At 46.8% G+C, this 13,099-nt stretch overlaps 1 protein-coding gene across 1 annotated transcript; it reads right to left on the bottom strand.

Moving 5' to 3' along the window:
- Positions 1–1,898: 1,898 nt before the first annotated feature.
- wnt7ba (wingless-type MMTV integration site family, member 7Ba) lies at positions 1,899–8,792 on the bottom strand. The gene is made up of 4 exons (XM_056277949.1): positions 8,710–8,792; positions 7,077–7,303; positions 3,803–4,074; positions 1,899–2,378 (listed from the first exon to the last, which is right to left on the bottom strand). The coding sequence occupies exons 1-4, from the start codon at positions 8,790–8,792 to the stop codon at positions 1,899–1,901; spliced, it is 1,062 nt and encodes a 353-aa protein (XP_056133924.1).
- Between the last annotated feature and the right edge of the window lie 4,307 nt (positions 8,793–13,099).

Below are 13,099 nucleotides of genomic sequence, written 5' to 3'. Positions count from 1 at the left end.
TGAAGGTAACATAAAACTCGAGAGGAACTAAAAGGATGCTCAGATTTTATTGTTGAAAAGAAAAAAGCTTTTTTTTTAAACTTTTTTAAGTAATGCAGTTTGTTTTGGAAATTTCATTCATGGAGTTCAGACATCATTGCTTTAAGGAAGCAGTGAGCTTCTCTTATTGTAGTCACTGTGAAAGCACCAAGACACCTGCAAATGCCCGAGTCCTTACCAAGGGACTGACAATGAAGGTGCACAGAAGTTGTTTGCAGAAACATCCTATGTAACATTTCCCTGTTGCATCCAATTACTCAACTATTTAATTTACATAATTGCCACAAAATTCATTTCAAAACCTGATGTATCACCAAGCACTTTACGGGATGCATTGAGTTGTAGACGATGATATTGAGCTGGACCGCTTGTATAGAAAACATGGATAATGTACAATGTAAGAACTTTGATCAGGGACAAAAGAAGTCAAAATTGGTGGGTCTTAAGTCTGACTACATTGATAAAACAATTGTAAATAGCAACTGTTCTTTTCAACTATAAATGACATAAAGTGCCATATGTTCCTCATATAAAAATATACTCTTCAAATTGTTTTGTAAGTTATATAAAGCCTAAATAAACATATCTCAATACATAAAGGGTGCCATCCAAAAATAGCTTCGTAACCTTTGACCCTCTTATATCACCATCAGCGTGGTCGGGGGCACATGCATCAACTCAGACAGGCCTAAACTGCGCTGGCTGGAAGACCCTGTGTAAGCATAGGCTGGGATGTTGAATTCCACGTCTCCGGCATTCATGGGAATGCTCGAACCCGATCTGAACCCAATTGCACCTCTATGGCATTCCAATGAAGCTTGCATGCATTTCTCCAGAGTCAAGAGCCCCCGAAAACAAAACAATGAACATGGTCGGGCTGGATAGTGTTGTTCAGAGCGACAACTTTGGGGCCTAAAATAGTACGTGTGTATTTTGTGCCCCTCTGGTTGTTGGCCTAACAAAAGGTGAGAGCCCGGACTCTTCTACAGGGGGATATTTCAGAGCAGCACTCGCCAAACCAACACACAGATTTTTGAAGTACCAAGGTATGATGGGAATAGAGGAAGGGGTGTAGCCTAGTGAGTGCAAAACAACTGACCGATACATCTACGTGTAAAATAAAAGGAAAAGAGCTGTAAATGTTGAGAGTACAGTTGAGTTTGGTGGCTCTAGTTACAACACCTAGTGTAAAAAAATTTGACACTCGGCATGAAATGTATCAGTAGCAATTGAAACTGATATGGGGTGGTGGGGGGGGGGGCGTTAATCAGCAACTGAACTTGGTCTCCATACTAAAAGACTTAAGTTTGAAAGATAGCTTCACATAAATAAATCATATTTTCAGTGTTCAAACAGAATACAGTGTGATTCGTCTGATGGTATCCGTGGCCATTTGAGAGTCCTCGGAAGAAGCCGCTGATGCTTGACGACCCTTCTGTCCTCTTGCATGGTGGTCAAAAGGCACTCCGCTCTTGTATCATTTCCAGTTAGTGGTATTACAGACGATAGTTCTACCCCAGATGGAAGACAAGACCTTGTTTGTATTACGTGTCTTTTAAAGACTAACCTATGAATCTGAGCGTGATGTTCAGGTCATTTAGGTTTTCTTTTCAAATCTTTGCTTTGTTGGAGACAAAACGATCTGATTCTTGCACTTCACAGGTACCATGGCACAGTTTCCAGTAATGGTGCAAGAAAACGTTCTCTTTCCCAGATGTATAATGTTTCACTTCTGTCTCTTTTTTTTCTTTTCTTGCAAGAGCGCTCCAAATAGGATGTCATAATGTGCAAAATAATGAAGAATCAATAATTCCAAGTCCTGTTCCACTTGCAGGGTCCTACCGTTTCTGCGCCCCCCCCTACTTGCAGGTGAACACCTCTGACCTCTCGCTGCAGGTGTTGCATTTGACAAAGCAGCACCACTGGAACTTGCAGTTGCACTGCCAGACGCGCGTGTATTGGTGCGTGTTGTGCCCCCGGCCGCAGCACATCAGGTTGCAGCCATCTGTATGGGGGGAAGTGCCGTTACACAGCCGGCCCCGTGTCCCTGTGCTGCCTGTAGCCGTGTCCTCCTCGCAGTAGTTGGGCGAGCGCTCGAGGTACACCAAGTCTGTGTCTGTGGGCTTCTGGTAGCCCCGGGCCTCTTTGAGACGCAGGAAGGAGGGCTGGCGGAGCCTCGAAGCCCGGACCGGCTCCACTTGAACCGCCTCGCTGTAGCGTTCCTTCAGCAGGTAGCCAATCTCTCTGAACTTTGGCAGGGTGGTCCAGCAGGTCTTGGTGGTGCAGGAGCCGGACACGCCATGACACTTACACTCCAGCTTCATCCGCTCTTCTAGGATCTGACAACACACACACAAAAACAGAGAGAGATGCATAAGTAATGCATAACTTCACATGTCGGAAGTTGTGTAAACATGGTGTTTATGACACTTCTGCCATCATAGATCCACGATTTGAGTTTAAGCGGAGTTAACAGCAGCAACAATGCAGCACCCTAATTCTAAGTCTGTTTTTTTGTGATATGAACTTTTCTGTGGTCTGCTGCAGTGTGGGCTAACATCCATATGTTGCAGTACACATTTCAAATCCCTAAAGTTGACCATGATGCCAACTCCATGTCAAAAACCAGAGGGAAAAAAAGGAGAGCCCCAGAGCTGCAGTCTCTAATTAACTTTACCTTTCTTCAGACCACATAATGCACAGGAAAACAGACCAGAGTTTTCGTGCAGCCATATATATATATATATATATATATATATATATATATATATATATATATATGAAATTGTGGTCAACACTAGATTTACAACTTGATGCCATGCAGATTCTGGTGAAAAAATTATCGCATGACCGTTTGAACACATTTGTCTCATATTTTTTGCCAAGTTGTTAACAACTTTGATGGTCAAAACAAATTCCCTCTCAATTTTGACAGTAGATGCACATTCATTGCCATCATCTAGGACCTAAAAGGCAGTATAATTGTCTAAGTCTGGCCAAGTCCATAATCAAAACATCATGTAACTGGTCAGACCATGGCCTAGTATTATATGATCAGCAATTCTATCTCTTTTCACAGGACAGCTATTAAATTTGGGGTAGCTGGCTCATGATTTTGGTTGGTCCACTGTGTGCAGTAGCAAAGCGTGTTTTCTGGTGCTGCCACTGAGGGAGGAAGAGAGAGAAAGACTTGCAATAATATCCCATATCCTGACTTAATGCTTTGTAATTCAATGAATGGACTCTGGGGCTATGGCATGACTCCACTTGGCAGCTGCGTCTGCCTGGCCTTGCATTCCCGACAGACTCCAATACACACAGGCCTGTTTGCGCGCGTGTACAGTCATGCAATTAAAGTCTCTGTCTTACACTAGTGTTGTTTTGTTCATCAATTATACATCGCTGTAATTGCTATACCGCTTGGAGCTATGTCCCAAAAGAAGTGGATTTATTAGGTCCATTGAGTGATGCGGAAAGATTTTTTTTTTTTTTAATTAAAAGTAAAATGTGCCATGACTCCTCGAAGCCAAGCTAACCATTTCTTCACATTGCAGACTAGCTGCTGTAGCATTCCTTGGTAAAGGTTTGGCTAAAATTTAATGATTGAACCACGAACTGGACAAAATTAGCATGGCTGTCGCAAGATATGGGGAAATACCATTAGATCATCCCCCGGAAAAGGAAACCATTTAAAAATAATGGAAAATTGACCTAGGAATATACACACAAATTTTAGTATTAGTGGTCACCGTTAATTTATTACCTTTCTCCCTGCCTCATTGTTGTGCAGGTTCATCAGCCGGCGGGCGTTTTTCTTGATCTCGCGGGCGTCAACAAAGCGACGGGAAAAGTCCACTCCGTACTTGACGTCGGCAGAGCAGCCGCCCCACTTCCAGCCTTCCTCCTGGTCGTGGTAGCCCTGCTTGTCTCGGTCACAACCACACTGGCTCAGGAAGCCCTGACTGCAGGCCGCTGTCACTGCATGGGCCACCCCAGCTGCAGTGATGGCATAAGTGAATGCTGCTTCCCTGCTGCCTGGGGAGAATAGAGCAGAACATGGGCATGTTTGATATGGGCTGAACTAGTGCTGCTTAATGACAAGTATGTGCAAATGCTTACATTTGAATCCTGGTCCTGCTGTACTACACTTCGTCTTTTGCTTCTTTATCAACTTACCATTTCATCTGGATAAAAATGAAGTTGGGCAGCATAGTGAACTGCTTAATAGAATTGGTTTGGGGCGTCTGGGTAGCATGGCGGTCTATTCCGTTGCCTACCAACATGGGGATTGCCTGTTCAAATCCCTGTGTTACCTCTGGCTTGGTCGGGCATCCCTAAAGACACAATTGGCCGTGTCTGTGGGTGGGAAGCCAGATGTGGGTATGTGTCCTGGTCACTGCACTAGCACCTCCTCTGGTTGGTCTGGGCGCCTGTTCGGGGGAGAGGGGGAACTGGGGAGCCAGCGTGATCCTCCCACATGCTATGTCCCCCTGGTGAAACTCCTCACTGTCAGGTGAAAAGAAGCGGCTGGTGACTCCACATGTATCAGAGGAGGCATGTGGTAGTCTGCAGCCCTCCCCGGATTGGCAGAGGGGGTGGAGCAGCAACCGGGACGGTTCGAAAGAGTGAGGTAATTGACCAGGTGCAGTTGGGGAGAAAAGGGGGGGAAAATTGGTTTGGTACATTTTGGGTCCATATAATATGGAGATGTTAAATATGAGGCTCAAAAATGACCACCTAACGGGGCGTGTGTAGGGCCGCTGATAAGTAGATAACTAGTACAGCACTATAATGGGTTTCAAGCTATTAACCATTACTTGTTGAAATATATGATCTAGTTGAATAGTTGTTGCATTATAAAAGGTTCAGTGAGGCCTTCAAGAGTCCTCACTGTAGTCAGAAGCTCAAAGCTGTGGCAGAAACACAAGTGACATCTACTGGTTGATCAGAGGAGACTTGTCTGAATTGGCTCTCGGGAGCCCTGGTTTGCCATCATGTTCTCATCCATGGTTCTTCTCATGCAGATTAGGTGTCTGTCTTGGGCAGTCTACATCATTATTGCAAGTGATACCTCTGTGTTGAATGTTGAAATAATCTGTGGTTAAGCTTGACCGAGATGTTCCCCTTCCGAGCGTTCACGTGTCACCATTTCACAGTCAGAATAAACACATATTTATGGCATGGACAGGAAATGAATATATTGGCGTTTCTATTGGCCTGTGCAATTGGATATCTTCCCTCGCCGATCAGGATAATGCCGGGCCTCCGTTCTTCTCAACAGCCCCCAGAGTATTAATGCATGGCGTCTCTGGTAGAGGCGATTCTGATGGCGCCCTTCCAACCTGACAAACTCACTCTGAGAAACCATTGGGCCTGCGGTTCCCCCAATCCATAACTCTTAACAAATTCTGAAGTCGTCTCTCATCAGGCTAAGTCCGCGAGCCACTCGGCTATATTGTATAGTGAGCGTTTCTGCAATAGCCAGGCAGCCGTTTCCCCGCACCGTGATTTGTTTTGATTGTACAGCAATGCATTCAGGGTTTCATTGTTGCCATCCAGCTGCTGTGGCTGACTTCAATTAGTGGTTAGAATGAATCTCTCTGGCCTTTCTCAATACTTAATGAGTTTACAGGCCCGGCAGGTCAGTCAAATGAAGTAGTATTGGGGGGTGGGGGGTGGAGATGCAATATGGTCCTGGCCAAACAGTTTTAAAAATGGACATAGTAATGAAAAGAGGAAGTGGTGGCTTAGCATTATACATTATCCTGCATAGAATTCAGCCAAAGAGAGAAAAATGCAGGCTTTTGGTACCTGTGCGTTTTTGCACCATTAGTGGCTGTGTTATAATTTCATAGTTCTCACACAGCTGCTTGTGAGAGAGAGTCAGTGTGTCAGGATGTTCCGGTCAGGTCCAATATATTACATGGTGAGGAGATGGGAAACCAAGTTGGGTGCATAGTGTCTTTTACTCACTACGAGGAAATGGAGACACTTCATCCGACAAAAGAAATAAAGAGATCCAGACGTCTGTCTGTCTGTGTCCCATCTAGAAGAAAGTGATTGTTCCCAGAGCTGTTGGATTAACTACGGATCCAAACCCACAGTGAGACCGCAACAAAACATTTCGGACTGAAAGACAATTTATATAAGAGGTTCCCATTAGGAGTGAACAGGCCTCTGTGAGAAATAAAAGCGGGAGGAATGTTGACTAAAACCAGAGAGATGTGTGCGTTTCTGTGTTTACAGATCGCTCCGGTTTGATATACCAGTTCTGAAAAAGATGGCACGCCCAGATAGGCCCTCCACCGCATTCACATGGGGAACGGGTACGAATTCTCGAGGTGGTTTTCACACTCAATCTAGGACGGCTCTGTCGTGACAAAGGGTGTCATAAATACAGCCCACAGCGATGTTGTACCCGGCAAGTAATAGACTGAAACTCCCCCCGGGACAATGGCAACTGGGCTGGAGTTTCAACCATACACGTCAGTCTCTAATGGAGTCAGAAAAATCATTGTGGTTATTGCTCGTGGGAGACAGAACTGAAATGCCTTCAATAAAAAATTTTGCCACCCATTGAGAAAGCAATTTCATGCTGCTAAGTCAAGCAATGCAGAGCAGCTCTAACTCCCTCATTCCATTGACCACAGTTGTGGGACATTCAAGAACAATGTGAAAACAATCTTTCAGACAGGCCGCTCTCACACCACGAGGCCGATACGCAGCCGAACTATGCCAGCCCATGTGAAACAATTTTTAACATGGCAAAGCTTCAGCAACTGCAGTGAATGGGTACTCGGACTAAGCGAAGTTCTCCTCTTAACACACCTGCAACCACTTGAGAGGTTGCTGTGGGTCACCCTGTATACCTTGATGCTTTTCCCAATTCACAAGGCCTCATGACTCTCCTATCTTGTCCATCACTATTCTGACATGCTTGATAAATACAACTGCGGAATTCTTTCGAGTTTCGGTTAAGGGGAAAAAGCTGAATCTCACTGACACCGGCCAGGATGTGAGGTGGCCAACAGACTCACCTACTCTCAGCTCCTGTCCGAAGACGGTCCTCTCGCCCAGGGCCGAGCAGTTCCATCGGCCATAGCGGAACTGGTACTGACACTCGTTGATGCCCAGCTGGGCGCCTTCACCGATGACGATGATGGCATCTGGGCGACTCTGGCAGAGGGCTCGCTGGCGGGGGGCCAGTCCTGGTATCTTGTTGCAAATGATGTTCGCACCCAGAGCTACCACGGAGGACAGCGCCCTGAGCAGGATGAGATAGAGGGAGATGAGACAGATGCCTGGATGAGTGGCTGTCACACAAAAAAAGGCAAGAGACAGGCCAACGTTTAGAGATGGGCAGGATTTTTAGACAGAGCAGAGGCCTTAAAAAAGTTAAAATCCTAGATAGATATAGCATCGTTGCCACACAATCATGAGTAAAACAGAAGAACAAAGGAACCGAGATTCGCCGAATGAGTATGGGACTAGTAGGGGTCAGGCCAAGGTCTGTTGTTAAAACAAAAAACCGTAATTACACTCCTCATCCAAGACTTAGAGTCGCATAGTTTCCAAAAATCAGGATGGATTATCGCTCATGTGTTTTGTTTTTGCATGACAATAGCCAGTCTATAGATCTGGAAGGAGGAGGAGGAGGGGGGAGGGTTGTAATTAAATAAACACAAAGTGAGCTGAGCAAAATCTGCAACTTAAAAGCATATCCCAGACCACACAATGTGTAATCTAATGGACTTCCACAAGAATCATCAAAGGGAACAATGGCTCGCTAAGGAAACGGGTCCAAATCCAATCCGTCTCTTTATGCCCCTCTTACAGAAAACACAAACCACCGTAGCTATTTTAGGTTCGAGGACCTGCCCTTGTTATGAATGAAAGGCATGTATGGTGCAGCAATCATGCTCTCTGTCTCAGGGCCTGGGTCTTTTAATGTCATTGGAAAAGGGATCATTACACAGGCCTGTGCCCGTAGTCGTGAGCGTGATGCAGGCCAAGGCGAAGGCCATTTTATTCGTTTCCATATGCTGCTCTCCAATTACGGCCCCTGTTTGACGAGGTGCGCCTGTGACAAAGTGGTTATGTTGTAATGCGCAAAGCCCCGGGATCAGGTTATCTCATCAGCCGCCACATTGGAGTCTATGAAACACGGAACGGCCTCACAAATGAAATATCGATCACCTACGCTCGAACCGAGAGCCGGTGCACAAGGCAGGGTTATTATATTCCACGCTACAGAGGGGGGGGGGCAGAGTGTGCACCTTGTGCCGCTCGCCACGAATCCGTTGCAGAGAGGGGGGAGAGGGGGGACGAACATGCCATTAATTCCAGCTGGTTGTGCAAATTTCTCTAAATTGCGAAGCTCGCTCTTGAAATGCTCCCTAACTTGTCAACTTACAGATAGTGCCCCCCTCCTCCCCCCATACCCCCCCCCCCCCCCAGGTCGGAGTTTCCCTCCGATCCTAAATGCAACGTGTTCTGCCTTGAAGCAAAGGCGCACGGCTGACGTTCCTCCCTCCCTCGCGATACGATCACAGCCCCATCAGGTGCGCTCTTTTTATGGGCACGCGTCTCGCCGAAACGCCGCCGACGAGCGGAAGGACAGACATGAGACACAAAGCGGTGTGACGAGGAGAGAGAGATGTGCCAACCTACAGGTAGCTACCGCTGGTGAGGATGAGGAAGATCTGGGGGTAGTAGACGGACAGCAGCGCACTGCGGGACGAGATGATGAGCATAGCTGCACATTGAACACAGCGGATGCTGCCACCTCGAGTTTTAACAAGAAACACGAAAAGACAATAGAGAGAAATGGAGGGAGAGAGAGAGAGAAGAAAAACCCAACGACGCCCCCCAAAAAACCCCCAGCAAAATCAAAATATATCCCGTTCTATTCCGGTGGTGTGGCCGAGCGGAGAAGCGGTGCGTTTCTTGCGCTCAGTCTGCGGAGCGTCGTCGGCGCGGTGCAGCAGCTCCGGTCTCCTCTGTCCATGTGCTGAGATCAACAGGCTTCATCTCCACGCCAATGTGCCCTACCACCTGGTCTGGAAAGAGGGAGGGGGTGGTGTGCGTGTGCGTGTGTGCGTGTGCGTGTGGGGGGGTAGGGGGTGGGGTGGGGGGGGTCGGTTGTAGGTTCCGGATGTCAGTTGTGGGTAGCTCTCGTCTCCGAAAGAGAAAGACTGATTTGTCATTGGCAGGATGGGAGACCAGTCCCCCCCCCCACTCCCAACCACCCCCAATCCCGCCCAACAATTCCCCTCCCTCCCTCTCCTCTGGGATAGACACACTGGTACATGGATGGATGGATGAGTCTGCACTCTCCACACACACACACACACACACACACACACACACACCAATTCAAGCATTCAGCCAAACTTTTACCTCTAAACTCCGTCCAACCACGCGTACCCAAGTCCATCTATTTGGCATAATGTTTTTACTGGTGGTGTAGGCTATAAAATACTGCTGTCAATTTTCAGAAGAAATGTTTTTTTTTTGGTTTTGTCTGTCTGTTTCTCTGTCTGTCTGTCTCTATCCGTCTGTCTGTCTGTTTCTCTATCTGTCTGTTTATCTATCTGTCTGTCTGTTTATCTATCTATCTATCTATCTATCTATCTATCTATCTATCTATCTATCTATCTATCTATCTATCTATCTATCTATCTATCTATCTATCTATCTATCTATCTATCTATCTATCTGTCTGTCTGTCTGTCTGTCTGTCTGTCTGTCTGTCTGTCTATCTGTCTGTCTGTCCACCTGTCTGTGTGTTTATCTGTCTGTCTGTCTGTCTGTCTGTCTGTCTGTCTGTCTGTCTGCAAACAATGGCAGATCTACAGGGTAGCCATGGCCACGCTCAATAAATACCTGACCTGTTTACACCTTTCCCTCTAAAATGAACAAAAATAAAATAAAATAGACAGACAGACACGCAGACTGACAGATAGATAGATAGATAGATAGATAGATAGATAGATAGATAGATAGATAGATAGATAGATAGATAGATAGATAGATAGATAGATAGATAGATAGATGGATGGGTGGGCAGATAGATAGATAGACAGACAGATAGATAAGCTAATTTTGTTAGTGGTCGGGTCACATGACAAATAGCACTTTATGATTGCCTTATTGGTCTTGGATCCTAAAACAGACCTGAACCCTTGACCCTGTTGTCTAGATATTTAGAGGCCGCACCATAGAGGTGTGCCCGTGACTGCCGTGCAGTAACCAGGGAGACTGCAAAAAACGGCGTGAACACAACATTTCCAGTTCTCTGTGACTTCAAATAGGACTCTTATTCTATTGTGTTAAAATAGTCATCTGCATTTATTTATCTAAAATCATGTCTCCTTGTCCTCTTGATTGCGCAACTACTATTTGTAAGGTGCGTTCTCATTGTAAAGAATATTTTTTGGAAAAATTTGAACGCTGCTCTCTCAAATATCACCGGCCCCTCTTCTGCCCGGACCGAGGCGCTGGCCCCAGGACATAGGCGTGCTCTGCAGGCGTGGCACGGTGACAGCCCCACTGCCCCTAATTAGTCGGAGGACGACTTTCCCCCACGCTGATTAGTAAAGTGTAACTTCAACTCATTATCCTCAACGACTTATGAGTACTAGCAGGCAGAAGTTCGGGATATTGCTGAAGGGCACTTTGGCAGCACATACAGCTGTAAACTCAAGTTTAGAAGATACAGACCACCCTTCCACCTGTTGCTTACGTTTGAATATTTGGGATTTTCGATATTTCACCCTCTAATTCAGTGATGTGCTCCATCATGTGCCACGGGGAGAGAGGGTGGCCGCAGGTTTTTTGTTTTTTTGGGGGGGGCGGCGGTATTTTTCCTCGTTTTTCTCCCCAATTGTACCCAGCCAATTACCCCACTCTTCCGAGCCGTCCCGGTCTCTGCTCCACCCCCTCTCCTGATCCGGGAGGGCTCTGGACTACCACATGTCTCCTCCGATACATGTGGCGTTGCCAGCCGCTTCTTTTCACCTGACAGTGGAGTTTCGCCAGGGGGACGTAGCACGTGGGAGGATCACGCCATTCTCCCCCCCCGAACAGGCGGCCCCCGAACAGGCGACCCGACCGACCAGAGGAGGCGCTAGTGCAGCGACCAGGCCACACCCATATCCGGATTTCCACCCGCAGACACGGTCAGTTGTGTCTGTAGGGACGCCCGACCAAGCCGGAGGTAACACAGGGATTCGAACTGGAGATCCCCGTGTTGGTAGGCAATGGAATAGACCCCTACGCTACCCGGGCGCCCACGTGGCTTAAGGTTTTCACCCAAACTCGACACTACACCATCTGATTTCACGCACCTACCACCAGAATAATCTGTGAAATCAGCTGGGGTACTGTTGGCTTGTTATCTAAGACCTGTTTGCAGATGGCTGTATGGCACATGGTTGAGTACTGCGGCTGTGTTCTCTTTGAGTTTCTTTCCGTCTACAGAAAATGAAGCATCTTCAGACCTGTCACTGCAATAGTCTACCGCACTGAAAAAAAAAAGAAAAAGAAAACGAAAAAGGGGCGTCCGGGTAGCGTAGCGGTCTATTCCGTTGCCTACCAACACGGGAATCGGAGGTTCGAATCCCCGTGTTACCTCCGGCTTGGTCGGGCGTCCCTACAGACACAACTGACCGTGTCTGCGGGTGGAAATCCGGATATGGGTGTGGCCTGGTCGCTGCACTAGCGTCTCCTCTGGTCGGTCGGGGCGCCTGTTCAGGGGGGAGGGGGAACTGGGGAACCAGCGTGATCCTCCCACGCGCTACGTTCCACTGGTGAAACTCCTCACCGTCAGGTGAAAAGAAGCGGCTGGCGACGCCACATGTATGGAGGAGGCACATGTATCGGAGGAGGCATGTGGTAGTCTGTAGCCCTCCCCGGGTCGGCAGAGGGGGTGGAGCAGCGACTGGGACGGCTCGGAAGAGTGGGGTAATTGGGCGGATACAATTGGGGAGAAAAAAAAGGAGGAGGAGGAGGGGGGGCACACACACAAAAACAAAAACAAATTTATAGGCTCATCTCACACATGCCTAAAACTAAATGTTTGGAAACTGGTTTTGTCAAGAGTCAATAAGTATATACTTGTGTCCCAGGGATGCCTTTTTGAGCACATCGAATCATAATTTTGTGTGAATTAAGGTGGGGAATGGGGGACACTGCAGAGGAAAAGCAATTTATACGCTAATGAGCTGTTTTGTATACGCAGTACGTTGAAAAAGGAGTTTTTAAATTAGAACAACGCTTACCATCTTCTGCAGGAGACTGGAAAATCATTTGCTGTTGAAACAGCTATCCTACCTACACATGCAGGGCTCGAATTGAGGGGGGGGGGGCTTGACCTCCCATAACGAACAAGGGACCTCCCATAAGAAAGGAAAAATTAAGCTTTGGGGGGGGCGCCATATTATGGTTGTAATAAGAATAATGACAATAAATTATCAATTATTTTTGGGGCATATTGTAGCGGTTCTTAATTGGCATGTAGCGGTAAATCTGTGAACTATGCCTGCTGTCTTTATGTTGCTCCGGTACCTCTGTTCTGCCTGCGTGGTCGCAGTCAGATCGGGCTCTCTAGACCGCAAATGCTGACCAATCAGAATCCTTCTAGGCAGCACAGTGACGTCACGAGCGGGTACAAATACAGCCTCCTGCTCTGTCTCCCGCTCCACAATTACGTAACGACTAAAGTTAGCCAACAAAAAGAAGCTCCGGCAAATAGTTTAAGTAAGTATTGATATTACATATTGTAAAAATAATTATTTCTCCCCGATATTGCTGCAGTGTTAACTACGAATTAACGGAGTTGTGATCTTAGTGTTTTTTTTCTCCTCTAAACTAGCAAGTTAACTAGCTGGCTGATGCTGTTTTGACGTTGGCTATAACGTTATGCTAACGTTACTTGTCAGAGAATGTTCAGAAACTTCCGGAACCACGTTAGCTAGCTAGCTAATGCTGCTAGTGTCGTGTGTGCCGAACATTATCGTAGACATTCTATTTACCAACGATACAAGAAATAGTCGAGAAA

Source organism: Lampris incognitus, chromosome 3 (genome assembly GCF_029633865.1).
Source record: "Lampris incognitus isolate fLamInc1 chromosome 3, fLamInc1.hap2, whole genome shotgun sequence".
NCBI lineage: Eukaryota > Metazoa > Chordata > Actinopteri > Lampriformes > Lampridae > Lampris > Lampris incognitus.
Note: the sequence above shows the minus strand (reverse complement) of the source record. Positions and strands in the feature narration are given on the sequence as shown.